General features: G+C 39.5%; 2 protein-coding genes across 4 annotated transcripts; both read left to right on the forward strand.

The window, feature by feature from the left end:
• The first annotated feature begins 58 nt into the window (after positions 1–58).
• On the forward strand, positions 59–4,710 carry ppil6 (peptidylprolyl isomerase (cyclophilin)-like 6). 2 transcript variants are annotated; one of them, XM_058613121.1, is made up of 8 exons: positions 59–278; positions 378–473; positions 1,434–1,622; positions 2,162–2,224; positions 2,322–2,469; positions 3,195–3,242; positions 3,363–3,498; positions 3,593–4,710. In XM_058613121.1, exons 1-8 carry the CDS (start codon positions 201–203, stop codon positions 3,702–3,704), a joined length of 870 nt encoding a protein of 289 aa, XP_058469104.1. In that variant the 5' UTR covers positions 59–200; the 3' UTR covers positions 3,705–4,710. The 2 variants fall into 2 exon arrangements, with proteins under 2 accessions (XP_058469104.1, XP_058469103.1); XM_058613120.1 differs by having other exon boundaries at positions 63–278; positions 3,183–3,242.
• A 357-nt stretch (positions 4,711–5,067) lies between these two features.
• cd164 (CD164 molecule, sialomucin) lies at positions 5,068–18,445 on the forward strand. 2 transcript variants are annotated; one of them, XM_058613466.1, is made up of 6 exons: positions 5,071–5,325; positions 6,405–6,479; positions 12,671–12,733; positions 13,429–13,527; positions 14,562–14,618; positions 14,725–18,445. In XM_058613466.1, the coding sequence occupies exons 1-6, from the start codon at positions 5,262–5,264 to the stop codon at positions 14,895–14,897; spliced, it is 531 nt and encodes a 176-aa protein (XP_058469449.1). In that variant the 5' UTR covers positions 5,071–5,261; the 3' UTR covers positions 14,898–18,445. The 2 variants fall into 2 exon arrangements, with proteins under 2 accessions (XP_058469450.1, XP_058469449.1); XM_058613467.1 differs by lacking the exon at positions 13,429–13,527 and having other exon boundaries at positions 5,068–5,325.
• Positions 18,446–19,969: the final 1,524 nt, after the last annotated feature.

Here is a 19,969-nt window from a genome sequence, read left to right on the forward strand (position 1 = left end):
GCAGCCAAGAACTACTTTTAACTTTCGTCGACGTCAACGTCATATTAATGCGCAATCAAATTTGTGTTGCCATGGATATGGGGCTTTTATTTACAGGCTGAAGACGTCCCAAAGAGGAAAGAATAAGGAGACAATAACTGCCGAAAACAACAAAGAAGAAGAAGAACTAATTCACCTTCGGCGCTGTTTTTCTCTCAGCCATGCGACCAAAACTTGATATAGAAATTGTCGGTTTAATCAAAGACACCAACTTCCATGTTGCCAAATACATCGCCGAGGTAAACGTTTGTTGTCTCCAGTTTCTCATATTTTATGTTTTGTTTTTTTTAAATTATTATTATTTATTACTGAATGTATTTTTTCATTTCACAAAACAGGGACTAAAGCAGGAGTTTCCAAATGCCTTTCTGGACCCAAAGTTTCAACCTCTCCTCGAATTGGAGTGGGACACTTATCTGCACAACAAGAAAAGGGTAAGATGTTTAGTTATATTCAATATAATATAAAAAGGCTCTACAATTATAATAAATAAAATAAATATTCATATAAAATAGAAGTGGCACTCAACTTGATGCAAAGAGGTGTGTTCTGTTCCTCTAGGATAGTAATGCAATACATTGCAATATTATAGTACTTTATATATATAACTTAAAATATATAAATAAATGTAAGAGGCACATAAATCTAATACACATTTTATTGTCATTTTCTAATATTCATCAAAATGAAGGATACATTGAATTTTAAACATTAAACAAAACACTGTGTTGTGTTTGCTTAGAGTAAAAAACAACAACTTTATGAACATATAATAAGTTTTGTATCAATCTTTAAGATTTTATTGCTTGTTTTCAAGGTTTTAAATGGGCTTTTTATGTGACTCCTGCCAGAGTTACAAGATCCTCACACCAGTTGCTCTTGGATGTTCCTAGAACCAGGTGTAAAACCAGAGGCCTTTTCAGTAGCTGCCCAGACCCTAGAAACATTTAAATCCCTCCTGAAAACGCCCCTCTTCTCCTTGGCATTCAACTCAGGATGAGCTGGACAACTTATTTTTATATTTCACTATATTTATTTTCTAGCTTGCTATTTGATTTGATTTTACCTGTATTTGCCTTGTATTTGTTGTGCGTGTGCAGAAAAAAAGTCTCTATAAATAAAGTTGACATTGACACTAAAATAACCATTAATTCATGTGTTAAAAGATAACAATTGAATAACCTCAAAGGTGATACATGAGCAAATGCACTTTATCACACTGAGCCACTCCATATCAAATGGCTTCATGAGAAATCATCTGAAATGACCTTGCTCTGAATTGTAACGCCTCACCATCGAGCCGAACCCACCTACACAATGAGACACCGCTGTATAGTGTGACATTATGGTTATTCTGAGAGGCTGAATGTTTTGTTCCAACTTTGTGATAAAAGAAGCTGCAGGGTGAAGTGTGGCAGTACTCCAGCTGCCTGATGTGCTTCCTGAACGGCCTTCTCATCGGTGACGACAAGCATTTCGCCAGCTGGGCAAAGAGGAACTGGGATTTTGCCGTCAACCAGCCACAGGATTTCTACCAGGCCCTCGCTGAGGACAACTACAAAAAGCACCTCCAGAAAACGAGGGCAAGTCAACACCACAGTCACACAGTTAATTTTCATTTTCTTTTACACATTACAACACAGTAACAATAAGGTGGTAATAGCAAATAATACTTTTTGTATTACTTGCTCACACTCGTATTTGTAATATTATAGTAACGTCATCCAATTTTTGTAATAATCACCAACAAATAGCTTGATAATACAATAAAAAATATTTTTAGGACCGTTTATAATGCAGTGATTTTTAACGTTTTAATTCACAAATATATTTGTGTGAAGGTATCACACTGATGGTAGTCTACAGTGATTATAATTATCAGGCTATAAGCTGGATATTGCTTATGGAAATAACATTATTACTGGAATATTATCTCCTTTCTATTACTATACTGAAGCTGGAAATTGCATTAGAAATAAGATGGTATTACTATAGTATTTCCTCCCTATTACTATACTATTACCATGTTCTTACTGTACTGAAATGTAAAGTGTTACCATTGACTCTTACATAAAGGATCTAGTCAGTTATTATTGAATAAAAAACAAATCTTTCATTTTAGCATCAGTTTGTCTACATGGACATTGAGATCGCAGGAGCAGCAGCGGGCAGGTTGTTGTTTGAGGTAATCACTGTAACTTTTTAAAACCAGGCTTTTAGACTGGTGTTTACTAGACACATTTATTTTCTTTCCTCCTCCTCCTCCTTCTCCTCCTCCTCAGTTGTTCTCAGATATTTGTCCAAAGACCGCAAGAAACTTTGAGGATCTGTGCACAGGGGAGAAAGGACTGACACAGAACAACCTCCCACTCTGCTACAAGGGCTCTGTGTTTCATCGGGTTGTGCCTAATGGCTGGGTGCAAGGTGGAGGTAATGTATACGTCCACATCAGACCTGTTACAACATTATTGCTACTGTAGTTAGTATCAGTGTACACAAATACAGGTAACGTGGAAATATAGCCCACCCAATTTTTATATCACCAGATTTATTTGGATCTCCAAGTGGGACAGACAATACACGCCGCTCATGGAGATGGAGATTTTCATATTCTGTATAATATGTATATATACAGTGCTTAACAAAGTTATTAGACCACCTGTCATAAAAATGAGAAAACATAAATATTTTAGAAATCATTCAAAAACTTGTTGAAAAACTAAAAATAACAAACTGAAATCACCTTTTTATGCCTAAATTTGAGCTGCCTCACTGGGCTTCTTCTCTGAGAAGTCAGAAATTAATCAAGCATCATATTCGACCAGGAAAACACATTTTTCTGTTCAGGGATGCAAGTTAATAACTATCATTTGACATCTTAATAAAGAAATAATTATGTGTAATTATAATTATATGTATTATTTGTTAAGCACTGTATATTTATGAGTATCGTGCAGATTGTGTTGATGTTATGATTCATTTAAATGTTAATTTTTTTCCTTTCTGACTTCCATATCTTGTATATATCTTATATAATCTATAATATAATAAAAACACCTAAATCACCACTTGATTGAGACTGAGGAACTTTGTGACACAGTGATGTTGTAAAAAGACAGTAAAAAGTAGTCTCAATTTCTTAGATACTTCCCCAGACAGCAAAGGTGATGGAGGCGAATCAATCTATGGGCCGACATTCGAAGGTAAAAGCATATAAATAACAATCTAAATGCTCCACAAAAACACACTGCGCATGTCAAGATGTGTGGATTCATTTGTACTTTCTGTAATTTGACCTTTATTTCTATCCTTTCTTCTTACAGATGAAAGTTTTGCTGTATCCCATTCAAAGCGGGGCATGTTAGGAATGGCCAATAAGGGTCCGCACAGCAACGGATCACAGTTTTACATCACCCTGCAGCCAACTGTTTGGATGGACAGGACATACGTCGCCTTTGGGTTTGTGTAACACATAATAATGTCAACGCTGTATAATCCTGTGTCTGTGTCCTACGTTATTGCTAGTTTCTTATGTCTTATTTTTCCTTTCCAGACAAGTGGTTGAGGGTGTTGATGTCCTAAAGAGAGTGGAGGAGATACCCACTTGCAATGAAAGACCTAAGTATGAATGTAAGATTACAGACTGTGGAGTATTACAGCTGTAAAAACAAATCAGTCATAACTGGTGCATTTTTGTTTTTGATGTCATAAAGTAAGCAGAACTTTCATATAACGTAAGACACCTGCAGAAAGCATGGTAAAGTGAAAATATTATACTAGAGGTGATTTGCCAACACGGGGGATTTAAGATATAAGCTGTTTGGACCTGCTTTTAATAACTCATGTGAAACTAATGTCACATTTTTGTTTCACTTTGCCCAGAAACAAAAATGATTATGTTTAATAAAAGTTTTTTGATAAAATGATACATTATTTTAATGATTCTCTTCAATATATCATACAAACTCAACTTCAATTCTGTTTCCTTTTTGAAGCAGAGTCAATAATGGTTGAATATGTGATGTTAATCCAGTGTAAACGATGTAAAGCTCGAATAACAAATGTAAACATCATCTAGGTTTAAAATGTTGATCAGGAGTCTTTGCTGAGGTTTATAAAATGTCTGAATTGTGTTGGTCAACCACCAGAAGCTTGCAGCGTGCTCCAAAATCTAGTGAGACACTTGTTGTCTATGGTTGTATTAAGATTCTTCTTATTTATTTAAGTACACCAACGGTCTCAAACTCAAAATGACCTGGGGGCCAATGAATGTCCACTCTGGTCATAAAACCGAGCACAGTAGAAAACTGTTTGTCCCTTTCAATCGGCAACACCTGAGTAAAATGACTGGTGACCTCAAATAACCCGGCATTACCCAGAGTCGGTGTCATATAAAATAAAATACAACCCCCTAGTGGTTGGGGGTAAATCTCACAAATAAAAATGAGACATGTGACTATTGCTCACTGTTGATGACAATAGCAAACACTTTATTATAATCTGTCAATAATATAGTTGCAGGTGTATGGAGGAGGTCGTGGGCCAGTTCCATTATAGTTTGACATTAAGGAGTGGGCCGCATGTGGCCCGTGAGTTTGAGACCTGTGATGTCCACTTAAGAAAATTCCTTGTATGTCGATACCTGCTTGTCAATAAATGTGATTCTGATTATCGAGGCATTGTGTTATACCTACTTTTACCTACCTTTTCTGGCATAAACACTGACTTTTGTCAGGACCTTTAGTCGACGTGGAGACCAAAACCTGGTCCTAATGAGGCAAACCCCTATTTCTGAGAACAGGACTAGTTTAGGACTAAGATTTGAATTGTTGTTAGGGCTAGGTTAAGGATAGGGCTTTGTTATGGTAAATGAACGGAAGTCAATGCAGTGTCCTAAGAAGAATAGCTACGTGTGTGTGTGTGTGTGTGAGAGAGAGAGAGAGAGAGAGAGAGAGTGAGAGTGAGTTTGTGGCCTTTTGACGTGGGCAGTTCACGTCCTCTCCACGTTTCTCACCCCTCCCACTAAAAAGTGCCACATGACCTGTCAAGTAGGAAGTGGAGGAGAGCTAACGAGCAGCAGCACCAGCACCAGGAACTGGAGACGCAGGACGGTGTTGTTGAAGCCGTGTGAAATCTCTGAAGTCTCAGTCTCGATCTGTCTCTCAGCAGAATAGCACCTCTTTTCCACCTCTTGAACACGGAGCAATAATTGGGCCGCAGTCATGAACGCGAAGGTGGTGTTTTTCGCCGCAATTGTGGCTCTTATTGGCGCAGCAGCAGCCCCAGGTAAGTTTGCGACCTCTCTGCGCCGAGCTAGTGGCTAGCTACAGCCGGCCGTGTCCCTCCTTCGCTCGGGCATGACATCCTCGACTGAGCTGATGTATCCTGGTGCTGTCGTGTGTATTTTCAGTTTGGCCACAACCGGGACTCATTAGACGCTTCACTTGTTTGTTTAATACTTGTCACTCACATTTTTCTTGAAATTGATATGTTCGTGTGGTCCCAACTCCTACTTAACTAGTACGAACCTGCTAACGCGTTACCCGCTAGCTGTCAAAGTAACCCGTGAAACTGCAGTATGAGCTAGTGCGTGTGTGTGTGTTTTTATATTTGGTAACGTAGAATTATAAGACTGTTTGATCCAGTTAGTCAAGAAGCAAAAGACTGGACCGGCTTGTTATGTAACAGCCTACTCTCTCTCTCTCTCACACACACACACACGTCTAAAACCCCCTCATTCTCATTTTAAAATAAATCAGTGGGTCATTCCCTGCTGTGTTCTGTGATAAAATAGTTTTAACAATGTTTTTGTGGGATATAACCTTACAGTTTCACAGGAACAGTTGTAAAAGTTTCAGTTTCACTTCCCACCACATGTAGGAAGACTTAAACATACAATTGAATGTGAATCTAAAGCTAGATAATATATAACATATAAAGCAGACGTTTTCAAATCAGTCGATATTGGTAATTATCAGGATAAATAACAGATGATTAAACACAGATTTTTCCCTCTTGGGTCAAAGTTACAGAGATCAGTAAATGGTCATTTTATTAAAACAATAAACAAAAAAACTTTCACACAATTTTGTATCAAAGTTGTATCACGATATATATCGTTACAGATTTATATCACGGCCCTACAAAGCATGCTCATTACATTAACAATTAAATTGCATTAATACAACTGTAATGATAGGATAAACCTTATCTGGGAGATTGTCAGTGTTTGTTTTTTAAAAGTGTTGAACATGACCATGCTATTAATTTTAATTTTGTTTACATGCGTCTCATCTAGTGAATCCAGGATGTGCTCCTCCTACACAAAGGAAAATCTAATATATATACATATGACTTCTTTGCAGATGCATGCTCCAAATTGGAATCATGTGAACAATGCGCAGCTGATGGTGACTGTCTGTGGGTCAACTGCACAACATGTGAGTATTTGTCTTAAAACATATGGCAGTGAGAGAGACACTGGTTGGTCTTTGTGTGTCCTAAATTGTTCAGACAGCTGAGGTGATTGGCGACATAATTCATGGGTATGAGGAGAATGTATGGCTGCGGACGCTGACATTTAGATGATGTCATCTAAATTTCCTAAAAAGGCTGGTGGTAGTCTGGCAACACTCTGCAACACCCTGTTCTGTTGATCTGTTTTGGAGTAAATTACTGGAACTGGAAGTCTCCCGAGGGTGAGGGGCTTAAACTGGGTTAAATTATTAATGAGACTGCATACACTCAGTATTGTTTCTTAGATTAATAAATTATTTTTAGCTAATAAATTCAAATAATGCTAATTGTGTTGGTACTGTGTTTTAGATATTTTAGTCTCACTTACGTCCGTTTGTTCTTTTTCCTGCCTTTGTCTACGTCTCTGCATTACTGCTCTTTAATGGAAATATTTGTCTTGACATGGGGTCCTTGAATATGAGAAATCTCTCTGACATTATAGAGGAAATATATGGAAAATCACTGCTGCAGTGGTGTTTTTCATCTTAATTTGAAACCTGCTGTTAGTGATCAGAGAAATCCATCATTCAGTGAAAGGAGTTTCCGTAACAAGACTGTTTCCTGAGTCAATAGCTTTCCATTCACTGCTTGATAACCCGTAATCTGTGTGTGTGTGTGTGTGTGTGTGTGTGTGTGTGTGTGTGTGTGTGTGTGTGTGTGTGTGTGTGTGTGTGTGTGTGTGTGTGTGTGTGTGTGTGTGTGTGTGTGTGTGTGTGTGTGTGTGTGTGTGTGTGTGTGTGTGTGTGTGTGTGTGTGTGTGTGTGTGTGTGTGTGTGTGTGTGTGTGTGTGTGTGTGTGTGTGTGTGTGTGTGTGTGTGTGTGTGTGTGTTGTAAAGTAGGTCAGGAGAAGAGCAGGTTGTTTTCATGCTAATATCCTTGTCAGGTAATGAAATCCAAGTCTGTTACACAAGTTCACAAATGTTCAATCTGAGGTTTGTCGCTTAAGTTTACTCAGTAATAATAACAAGGAGTGATGATAAACCTGTGTGATTGTTAGCTTGAAAGCACTCTTGAATACACAAAACTTGATCCTCACTGTCTACATTTGTTTTTGAGGCTCCCTTCACAAACACACACACGCGCACACACGGGTCTCGTGCGATTGTGAAGAAGATGAACAGCAGAGGAAGTGAGGGGATGTGTGGCAGGAAGCCTGCAATGTCCTCACATAGGGCAACAGAAGGAAGGAAAGGAAAAGTGTGCAGATGGGAAAGATTCCGATTTCATGTGCCTTGCTGTTCTCATAACTTTATGCCCTGTGTGCAGTTCAAAATGAGAGTTCTCTAGAATCCTCATCACACCTTTAGTTTGTCGTCAAGATCATGTATGTCCATACGTCGGTTTGCTTCTTTAGCAACAATAGCGTAGTTATTGTACCTGTCATCGTACCTGTTAAGCAACTTCTCCACTGAAAGGCTTTGATACCCTTCAGAACAGGCTGTATTGAGGTTTGGTGACCACACACACCCTCCTCCTTTTGTCTTTGAATGTTGCATGGCCCAATGGTGAACCTTTTATTAAGTGGTTGAACAGGATAGACAAGACAATAGTTATTTACATCTTCAGACATATTTGTTAAGACCATTCATCTCCTCAGGGAGTATGTTGACCGAGTTTGCTGTTACAGTTCGTGCTCACAATCCCCGACCTGCTGACAGAAAAAGCATTTTATTTTGCAGTACATTTGATCAGAAGTTATTTGAAGTACTTTAGGTTGACTGAGCTTTGGCCCTTTTTATCAGTATGTTTTTGGAAAATTTGTCTCCTCTACCATGGTTTCCTTAACACTCTTAGTGCCATTACTCATTAGAACGAACAACTCACACTGGCTTACCACACAGGATACCTATCTTTCCCCCTTATACATTCATTTTTCACGTACACACAGCTAAAGCCTTACACAAGCTCCAAAAGGGATCACCTATTTGACAGGAACCCTGCAAAAACCGGAATGCTCGGCTCTGGCCAGCCTCCAGATACGTACTACATTGTCATTACCAGATTTATCTTCAGTTTAGGGAATATGTGTAAACAAACTTGTGGCGTCAGAGCCCAGTGTTTAAATGCTCAAACATGACACGTGTACATGCAACTACTGCAGCCTCTCACAGTCAGTCGTTTTTTTCTTTTCTGGGGTAAGATGAGCCCTGAAGGCTTTTGCTCACAACTCTGGCTTGAAGCTGTGGACATACTGTGCCTCGTGGTGATGATGTCACCAGGTTAGAAGAGGGTGAGAGTCAGTCCCACCTTTCACAGCTGCCTGCAAGATAACAGACCTATGACCCAGTGCAGAGTGAAGAAACCTCTCTTCTCACTGGTTCCCCGTATATATGTGTGTGTGTGTGCATATATATTTATATTTATATATATGTGTGTGTATGTATATGTATGTATATATGTATATGTATATGTATGTATATATGTGTGTGTATATATATATATGTGTATATATATATATATATATATATATATATATATATATATATATATATATATATATATGTGTGTGTGTGTATATATGTATATATGTATATGTATATATGTGTGTGTGTGTGTGTATATATATATATATATATATATATATATATAATATAACATATATATACATATATGTGTGTGTGTGTGTATATACACACAGTCATAACCACATCATTTCACCCACCGCTGTATCCGTTTGTGCCCAAGGCCTCTGCACAAAGATGCATAGTCTGATTGAAGGACCACAAATTAGAACACCATTGACGTGTGGAAAATTTTCACACTCGTCAGTGAGTCATTTTTGTCCATATTTGTAGACGACAGGGATGTATCTCCAACAATGCTTGCTGCTGACATTACTGTGTACATTTTTGTGAGTGCAATTATAATTACACTCAATAATATAATTTATGGGAAACCATCTGGTGGGTGTCATTTGGTGTGTGGTTATCATACAACAGACACAGGTGTGTTTGTATATATGTGTCTGTGTACATATAGATAGATATATAGATATAATGTGTATAACCCCAGTTGCACCACACTGAGTCAACATAAAGATACATAAAGATCATCAGTTCTCCCGGTCACCATCATTAAAATTTTATTGGAGATGTATTTTTCACTTCTGTGCTGTTTATGATATTAAGTTTTATGACCTAAAAAAAAAAAAATGAGACGTGTTGTTTTGATTTTTGATTAACAAATGATTAGAACAACTAATATATCAGAAAAGGTAGATTCTTCTACTGATTTATAAATTGGTCAGCTGTTAAAACTGAAATAACTTATTGAGCTTCAATGCCTCACACACATCTGGAATTCCAAACTTTACCTGTACCCACCCCCAAAACCCCCAATTTTTTAATGTAAGCTAAACTATTTCCTTTTAAGAATCTGGGCAATGTTTCAAAGATTACAGTAAAATCTATGAAGGAGTTTGTGCTCAACAGCAGTAAATATTTTATTACTGGGTGTGGAAAGGACGTATAGTCACAAGTTGCTGACAGTCTGATGAATCATGAGTTTGTCACTGTGACGTTTGTTCCATTTTCACGGCAGTCATGCAGGTATCCTGACTTCTTTTTGGGAAATGCAGCAGCACTCCGTTGCTGGGCATAGTTCCTTCCTGTTGAGGTTAATTATCACTTAGAAAATACAATAAAATATAATACACCAGTACAGTAGATGATCAGACTATGACACAGCAGACTGTGATTGACCTGAGCATTTTCCTTGTATGCTACATGGCGTGTTCTGATGTTATTTTGTTTATTTGACTCCAGCATTTGTACTTGTAACAGATTGCTTACTTTGTGCAGATTTAAGCCTTTCAAAGTGTACAAAACGAGGTTCAATCGTTAGACCTGTGTTCACATAAATAACTAGATTTCCGCAATTCCGTGCCGAAATTTCGAGTGTGCCTGCAGTTCTTGCGGTATGTGTCTTCGCGTGCAGGACTTGTGCTGGTAAAGGATTGAGTGGTACACCCTTTGAAAGAGAATAACTCATAAACCCCTCCCACTCCCTGATGCCCCCTCCCCCTTCCGAACACCTGCGTTATAAAATCTAAAAATGTGGATTGAACCTTTAAAAGCATTTAGACAGAGTGGTATTTTGGTGGACTCACCCTTTAAAAACACCAAGTTTTAGAGGAGATAACAAGACGGATCAGAGAGGACTCAGACGCAGAGGCTTTTTAATTGTCTTTATTGGCACTCGTAAACAATTCTCAAGGCAGGTCCTCTTTACTGAGGAAAAACAAAAGCGTGGCTATGAAAACCTATAACAAATTGCGAGCGCAACGCTCTACAAGAGAAACGTTGTGGAACTATAAACGTGGAACAAAAAAATCACTCCGAAGAGGAAACATACTCGGACTAAGGTTATCATGTAAAACTTAAACAGAAAACTCTCCAAACGGAGGAAAACACGGCTCTAAACACTTCAAAACAAAAGCTAACTCAAAAGCACAATCCTAATGATTGGCGATCCTTAACCAACTAAGAATGAGATAAAAAACAAAACGCAATCTAAATGATTGGATCTAACTAATAAAAGGTAAGTCACAAGCCCAGTGATTGGAGTTCCTAAAAGGCTGTGAAAATTAACAAACAAAAAATCTCTCCCAAGGAGGAAAACAAAAGCTATAAATCTTAACTAAGGTATCAGCTAACAGGCTATGATAAGAAAACTTACAAAATAAAGCATCGCTCACCAAGAGGATCAAAAACTTGAGGATTCTGGGGCTGTGACGAGGCGCTATGGTGATCAGGCATGGACGAAAACGCACTGGAACGGGGGAACAGGGAGTTTTTATAGTCCACATGGCTTAATTGTCAGCAGGTGTGTGTAATCAGGGCCGGCAGAGGAGGGGGCGGGGCAAACTGCTGGAGTGACAGGAGAGAGGGAGAGAGAGAGATTCACAATCCCCTCTGTTTCCCATTCTCACAGAGAAAACAGCATGTTTTAAAGTTGTCATATCTCAAGAACGGTTGATGATAGAGATAAAATTTTTGGTTTGTGAGCGCCAGGAGGCTTTCAGCAGCTCCCATCTCAAAATTTGTGACAAACGGGCGTGAATTGACAGAGAAATCACAGTTTTAAAATCACCCTCATCTTGATTTTCCACAACTCCAAAGCAGACATTTTAACATGGGAGTGAATTGAGACTGTGACCAGAGTTCTCTGTGCTTTGAGGTGATTTTAAGAAAAACTACAAGTCATATGAACATGACAAACACACACAGGGTTAGACGACAACCATGGCAACATTTTGATGTAAAAATTGTCTCTGTAGGTTGGAAATTGTGGGCAGGAGAAGAGTTTGTTTAGAAGTTTTTCTGATTATTTTGCTGGATCTTGCTAGAGTGTGTCACTCTAGCTCACACCTAACGACCACACACACACCCATTATAAAATCAGAAAGCTTTGAAAAAAAGTACAAAACTTAAACTGCGATAGTTCAAAAACCGTAACATGTATCAAAATGTCGACTTAGGTCAGAAAAGTCCCAAGTCTTGTGACCCGTTTAAACTTCCAACCACGTTTCTACGTTAAAGTATGACGACACTGTGATGCTCCAAAGCGGGCTTGGTTTTTTTCGGTCTCCCATCCACTTCAATGTTAATTTTTGTTCAGTTTTTTGTAAATATTATCCCAATGGTTATATGAAAATCTTAGAAAAGTCATAGCACACCATTCCCGGTCAAGGCGCACATTTTGATATAACTTGTGTTGGGGGTTTCTCAAAGATGCAGGAGGAGTAGCGTGCCGAAATAACGGGAGGGCGCGAGAATAAAAAGCAGAATAAACGCGCACGATTACAAGAGATGCCTTGCAGCGCAAGGCATTCTAGTGAGAACCCTAGGGTTCTCACTAGAATGCCTTGCAGCTGCAGGCACTAATTATGCAAAATACTAAAAAGACTGTTGTGTTTTGGGAGAGTGTACTTCTGTTCGGCTTTTTTTTCTGTGTGATCTCTAAAATGAGGGTGTTGTGACACTTGAGTGAGAACCAAATGTGACCTATTTGGAGGCTGGGCAGGTCAGGGTTAATGAAGAAAATGTGTTGTTGTTCATGCCAACGCTGAAATCTGCTGTAAAATAACGAGGTGCACAACGTTTGTCTGTTTCAGCATTAGTCTGTCAGAACGCAACTCTGGCACAAGAGGAGAACTGCACCAAAATTGTCTGCTCAGGTAAGTCAAACTCTATGGCGATGTTTGTTTTGGTTGTTAAGTCGACAAATTAACAATTTCTATTAACATAATTGTTTTCTAGGCTCAAAGAGAGTCAGCAGATTCCAGATGCTTTTTCCCCCAGGTTTTTATGTTTTCTGCTGATGCTGTTTGTGCCCAGCTGTGGTCTAACTAAGGCAGTGGAGTGCACAGAAAAGTCATTTATTGAAGGAAAAAAAAAGTCTTATTTATTTATTTATTTATTTATTTATTTATTTATTTAAATAGCCACAAACTCATGAGATGTTTCTACTACTACTAAAAAAAAGTACTGTAGTCTGGCAGAAATTTCCACTTTAATTCAATTGAGAATTGATGCAGTGGGCCTCATAAAAATATTAAACCGTGAAATAATAATAATAAAAAAAATAATAGAACAATCTGACACAAATGTGCCCTTACCTGGTCATAGGATAAAATGGCAGATGCTTGAGTTCTGTGCACATCCATGAACTAAGGTGTTTGTTAATGGTCTTTTTTTTGTGTCCAAAATATTTTCAACCATAATTTAACCTGCTCATGTGAAATAATGAGGGTTTTGTCTTGTGTGATCCGTGTGTGTGTGTGTGTGTATATAACCTAATTATTTGGGTGCTGTCTCATGCTTTCCCTGTGTTAACCTGTTCTGGTGTTGGCTTCCTGTCTGTCTATTGAAGACCCAACAGTTTCTCCACCTACAACTCTTACAACTGCTTCCCCCTCTACCCCTGCTGTCACGACTGCCTCTAACGGCAGCAGCACTCCGCCCACAACAGGTAACCGTGTCTCAAAACATCTGCCACTCCCTTCTGTGTCACCCCGGTTTCACATGGTTGTTAGTCATTTTAGTCATTCTTTAAGTGGTCTCCTTTTCCATCGACACTCATTCAATGTGTTTACATTCAGCAATTGCATCTTCATATACAGTATATATAATAGTAATTACTGCAAGTGATGAAGGCTCGCCATTGGGATGGGCCTTTGCAAATTGAAACGGTACATTCATGTAGGCGAGAACAAGTGTGCCGTGTGACAAATGTGATTCCGTACGTGCGTCATCAATAGGCTACGTTTCAACGATGAAGTCTGGTCTGAAACGCTTCGCTCCTCCTTTCCCTTTATCGTGACTTTTTAAATGCTTCAAACAAATTGGTTGTGTTGCCACATTGTTGCGAAGACCACAGTCTTTTTATTTGCAATTATAAAACATCATTTCATGTGGCAGATTGGTGTCGGCAGTCAGCTGCACACTTGGCATATAATGCATATATGGTCATGTTTTAAGTGCTCATGACACGACAGCAGTGGATAGTGCTTATGCGCATTCACACTTTCAGAACATTGTCTTGTCAAGACTGTTCTGCTCTTGAAAATGGCAGCCGTGTAGAAGAAAGGATGAGAAAGTTGAATCCCCCCTCATAAAAAAACGAAACTTATGTGTGGTATTTTTGGATCAGTCCGCCCACCACAGTCTCCACTCAATTACTGCAGTGCATGCAACAATGTGTAGAGTACAGACAACAGTAAAAGTAGCTCTCCTAATGTAAAGCTGCGAGACTCATGTGTAGAGTGTCAAACATGTGTCAACATCAATTAAAGGATTCCATGAGCTTGAAGGCATGTGGTTATTATGATTCGGAGAGAACACTTCGCAAATTCCACACCAATTTGTTCCACCATTGTTTTTCTCACCAACTTCCTTGTCTGTGTCATTAAACTGCATTTCTTCTTGCGTCACGGTCACTGAATCACTCGGCAATTAGATCTTGTGGCTCATAATGCATTTTATCTTACTCTGACCCTACAATAGAGAATGGAACCACCATTATCCCCGCTCCAACTGGTAACAGCTCCACACCTAATACAAGTAAGTCTGAGAGTGGCATAGAGCAGTTTTCAGTCAGCCTTATAGTGTACTTCATGTAAACAAGAATGTCTTTTCTATATTCTTCTTTTTCTGTCTTGTATTACAGCATCAACTACCACAATTACGCCAGTCTCACCCACTCCTGCCTCTCAGAAGAACTCGACCTTTGATGCTGCGAGCTTCATCGGTGGAATAGTGCTGGTGCTGGGCCTGCAAGCTGTCATCTTCTTCCTCTACAAGTTCTGCAAATCCAAGGATCGCAACTACCACACCCTTTGAAGCAGCAGCTCTGTTGGCTCAACATCACTGGACCCCGTCCCCACCAGCTAGAACCTTCCAGAGAAGACTCCCCAGTCAGCACACGCTCATCACACACTCACCACAATGAACTCAAACAGTGTTTCCAAGCTGGCTCTCCTGACTGTGTGATGTGTGTGCCACTTGTGGTTTTTGGCCCGCATTAGCGCTGCATTAAGGCTTCCACGCATGCCTGTATGTATGTATGTATGATAATTCGCATAACACCAACTCGTGCAACTAAACAGATCTCTCGTGATATGGTATTTAAGCCTCGGGCATATGGATTACATCACGTGGTAGCTACTCCCACCTCCGCCATGCTGTTAGTCATCCTGTGAAGTTTTGGGAGGATGTACAGCATCTTCCCAAATCTTAATTTTGGAAACACTGTTTGAGTTCACAGCTATTTTTAAATGTGACGATGGTGATGAGTCAGTATTGCTTGCAGCCTGTTGAATTGTAGGCAGGCCCCTCCCCCCCCCCCGTGCAGCCGTATTGTGTATATGTATTCAAAAATTACATAAAGGAGGTGGGGTCGCTTATGAAGAAATACGAGCAACACCCAAGTGTTCAATGTCAGACTGGAAAAACGGCAGTTTTGCTGGGTGTCTCCCTTGGCATTTAGGCGTGAATTTCCTGGGGAAAATCTCTCACCCAATACAGGTTGTTCAAATTTGTTCGAAAGCCAACTGCTAGTGGAGCAGCTCAATGCAATAAAAGATGTATTAAGTTAATTTCCCAACCATTAATCGAGCCCAATGTTATTTCTAATATTTTTGCTGACATCGAAATCATACCCACGCGGATTGCTAATGTGGAGTGGAGTTGTCCGTGGAGTCGTCGAAAAGAGTGGGGAAAAAAAAGAGAGCGATTGTAGAATATTTCAGAAATATAAATAATTAATTTGTTTATGATGATGTATAAAATGGAGAATGGGGAGACAGAGGAAAATGTTGTGCACCGTTCTGGACGTGGACAGTGATAGCAGTGAAGTGCCTTTAATGTCCAGTAAGACTAAAAGAGTGAAATGAAAGTGTTCTCCCACCATCGATGTGTTTGTATCGCGGCGCTGATATTGGTCAACATTGAGATCTGTAGTGTCCCAGCTGGACTGAAGAGCCTTTTATTGTTGAAGAATACAGTAGATAGTTGTCACTTGAGGGCCTTGATCAACCATTATTGAAGTTTTTTTCCATACAAGTAGAAGACTGTGGTCTTCTGACTGGCGTTGACCTTGTATGAGTAGATCATTTAAGGTACTCTCTGTTTTGTAGCTCTTGATTCCACTTCCAAATATCCTCCCGTCTGACTATTTATGTTTCAGGACTAGGTTGTAAATTGCATTAAATTAAAAAACAAACAAACATGAACAATGAGCTGGCAGGAAATTTCAGTCTGATTAACTGCTACAAATCTTGGAGCACACCTTTTTACTTACTGGGCTTGATTTAAAAAGTACTGGAGAGAACTCTGTGGTGAAAGTGTTGGACTGGCACCTTAATTTCTGACTTTCGGCGTGGATGTGTGAAGATTTGGATGGAGTGCAGGATTGCAGTGGTCAGGCACATGTCAACTTCTCTAATTAGCTTGCTGTTAACTGTGATTTTTTTGTTGTTGTCACTTTGTCTCTCCTGTACATAGCCATGTCCTATTTTTGTTTATCTCCTATGTTTCACCTTAACGAAAGGCCAAATGAAGGAGCGTTTATCAGGACTTTTTGCTTGTAGCAGCTTGTCAGTGTCGAGAATGTTTAGTTTAAATGCCTTTTATTTCACTATTGCATGCTAAATGCTTGGAGTTGTGATTCCCCCTCCCTTTAAAATGCATATGATCTCAAGGGTTTATTCACACTTAATGAAAAAAGAAACAACCACTTGACTATTTATGATTAGCCCATATGCTAGTTGAAAGAATGCCTTGAAATGGTGTGCATTAAGCCAAAGTCCTCAGTTTTGGCATGGAGCATTTGAGCATTGCGCTGACGAGCTTTGTTTTGTTACTTTGTCTTTGTAAATGTTTTCCTGGTTCAACCAAAAAAAAAAAAAAACAACCCAAGAATCTGATGCTTGTATAAATACTCTTGAATATTAACTAGATGCTGAATGAATAATCAACTCGTTTTGTATGACCACACACGATTACAAGTGCAGATGTTCAGGTTTTCCTTACCCATAACCCCCCCCCCCCCCCCCCCCTCTTTCTTTTTGTTTTGGCTTGCATAATTTAGGATGACATATTTTCTGCTGCTCACCACTGACACGCCTTTTAACCTACAGTCACCCGGTGACATTAGGCTAAAGCCCAAAGACCCAATCATGGTGATGAGGCGACTTTGCCTTAGCTGCACCCATTTTGTTTCATTCTCTGCATGAGGAGGCCCTTCACCCCAAACTTTGAGACCTATTTTGAGTTTTATACACAGCCATTGGGTGGTATGTCGTGTATTAGACTGCTGTCCCCTTTGCTTTCCCCCATGGTAGCTGCATTCCTTAACAGCACAGCATCACATGTCGACATTGTGGCGTTTCAGAACACAACTGTTGTCCATGTATTGCCAATAGATGTTCATTGTGATGCCTCTCTGCAGTCTCTCAGCCCCTGCACCTCTTCAGGAAAAGTGCCTTATTCAGTTGATCCATTTACAATATAGATTGTTAAATGATATATGCCCACACCTAGTAAATATCAATAGGACTCCGCACTTTCAGACCCCTGCAAAGTGGTTTTCTGTGTTGAATTCTCCACAATTATCTGTCTTGTCACACCCAGCCTTAACTTCACGATCAAATCCATAGAGCATTTGCTAGTGACGGACTGTCTTGGCAACTATTAGGTCACTGTAGTTTCAAAAACGAAAATGTATTGTACTTAAATTTTGACCAAAAGACCTTAAGGGGTATTCTTGAATAGATTAAACCAGCCAGTGTTTGGCTTAGGTTTCCATCTAGATCTGGCCCTGTTGTACCTTGAACTTCTTGTCACTAGCCTGTCGTAATAAAATATAGCCTCAGTAATGTATTCACAGCTACAGACCTCGAGTGTTCTTTGCATTTGCTTGATTACACAAACTTGTCACATGATAACTTGAACTCCGCTTTGATTGTAATTTTCAATTGTTGCAGTAAACGGCTTGCTCTCTCCTCGTTTAAATTCAAAGTCCAGTTTTCAATCATGGAGGGCTCTTCTGTCTGTTTACAGCCTTGCAGTGTTCAGTTCGAGACGAAAAAGCTTTTTTGAATCCCGTCTTATCTTGTGGCTTTATTGTTCTGTAGTGCCATATGCTTTTTTTTTTCTTTTCTTTTTTTTACCAGTAACAGGCCATCAGTTGTGTAGGTACGATTATTTTGGCTTTGCTCTAACCCCACTTAAACACACATTAACATGTAGACTCATGCAGGTGCCACAATGCCTCCAGAACTGTTTTTGTTGTTTCCTTTTTCTAAAAACCTTTTTATTTTTTTGCCATGTTTTCTAGTGTTGCTTTTAGTTTCACAATGTTGAATCAATAAAGTTTAAATATTGTTAAATCGCTGTGTTTACCTCCTTATTTTACAGCACTGTCAACTTTGTGTTCTCATGTCGTGGTCATTTACATGACAAATCACAAGTGGGACAAGCAGCAGCAGCAGCAAGGTCCCTGTGTAAGACTCCATCACTATGGTTACAATTGTGAAAGGCCAGTTGCCTGGACAACAGAAGGCATCAAATTCAGGCTTTGCTTTGTCTTGCCCTGTGTGTAGCTAATGCAGGGTCAGCAGGCTCTCTTTGGGGAATTAACAGTCAGTCATACTAGCGTCTTACTGTATCTAGACATGTATGTATCGCCCAGATTCATCACAACATCTTTTGAGTAGCACAAACTGTATTTCTGAACATATTTTTGATGCTTTTTGGACTGGGTTAGTCTAATCCACTCATTGAAAAGTTTGTGCATTTGCTGTAAATCACTGGCCCTAGTACCAATAACAATTATGTGTGAGTTAATGTGGTCAGCAACTTTCTACTGTTGGTGGAGACTGAGCTAGAATTGACACAGTGAAGAGCTTCTTTCATACAAATACACTACTGGGTTTTATGGTGACACTACTGCCCCCATTTGGCTGACACTTATACAGTTTGCCCAAAAGTCATTTACGGTATTCTTTATAGTCAAAGCTTTTTCAGACATTTACATACATGATAATGTCGAAAAAACCTTTTGTTTAACCAGTTCTTGACTGGTTTTCACACAATACTGTGATATTTAAGATGGGAGGTGGTGTCAACCACTTATATATTATTCTCTGTAACTATTGTAAATGAAACTGGTCAGTGAGAGTTAAAACTCCCATTTTCACATCAATTCATTCCACCTACACACACACACACACACACTCTGCTCTCTGCACACACACCACTCCTATTCAGTACCATACAAAGGGAGGGTGTGCAGTCACAAGGTATCAGACTTGCACAGTCAGGAAAGTGGATGGGAATGGGAGGGGCCGAAGGTGTTGTATGTTTGGGCAAGGAGGGGTCTTGACTCGCCTCGGCTAACCTGATTGCATGCTTCTAATGTGATAAAGTTGCAGAGAGAACATTTTCAATAGGTTTACTCTCTCTTTCATACTCCAGCTCAGTCCATCTAACCACCCGGTGACCTCTGGGTCATGCCAAGAATACCAGGACCGAGCAGAGTTGGCTGGAGAATGAGCTGAATGGACAGAGGAACAATAACAAATCTGCTGTTTTCTCTCTCACATGACCCCAGTACTTTGGACAAAGCATTAAGGGATAGCCACAAGATTTGAGGTCAGGAAATGTGTCTCGTGTACTGACGAAATATGACAATGCGGCGACAACACAGGAATGTTATAAGGCAGCTTCACTTAGTGGTTATTGTTTTATTGTATTCTATTGTATTCTATTCATTCCATAGGCAAATCTGCAAGACTCCGCCACACCAGAAATGTGTCCTGTCATCTGACCGGCCTACAATTGACATAGGCAGTCTTTCAATTTGAGAGAAGAGCGCCTGTTTTGATTGTGAAATGGCAAAGTCGCAGTCCCTC

Source organism: Solea solea, chromosome 17 (genome assembly GCF_958295425.1).
Source record: "Solea solea chromosome 17, fSolSol10.1, whole genome shotgun sequence".
In the NCBI taxonomy this organism is placed as follows: Eukaryota; Metazoa; Chordata; class Actinopteri; order Pleuronectiformes; family Soleidae; genus Solea; species Solea solea.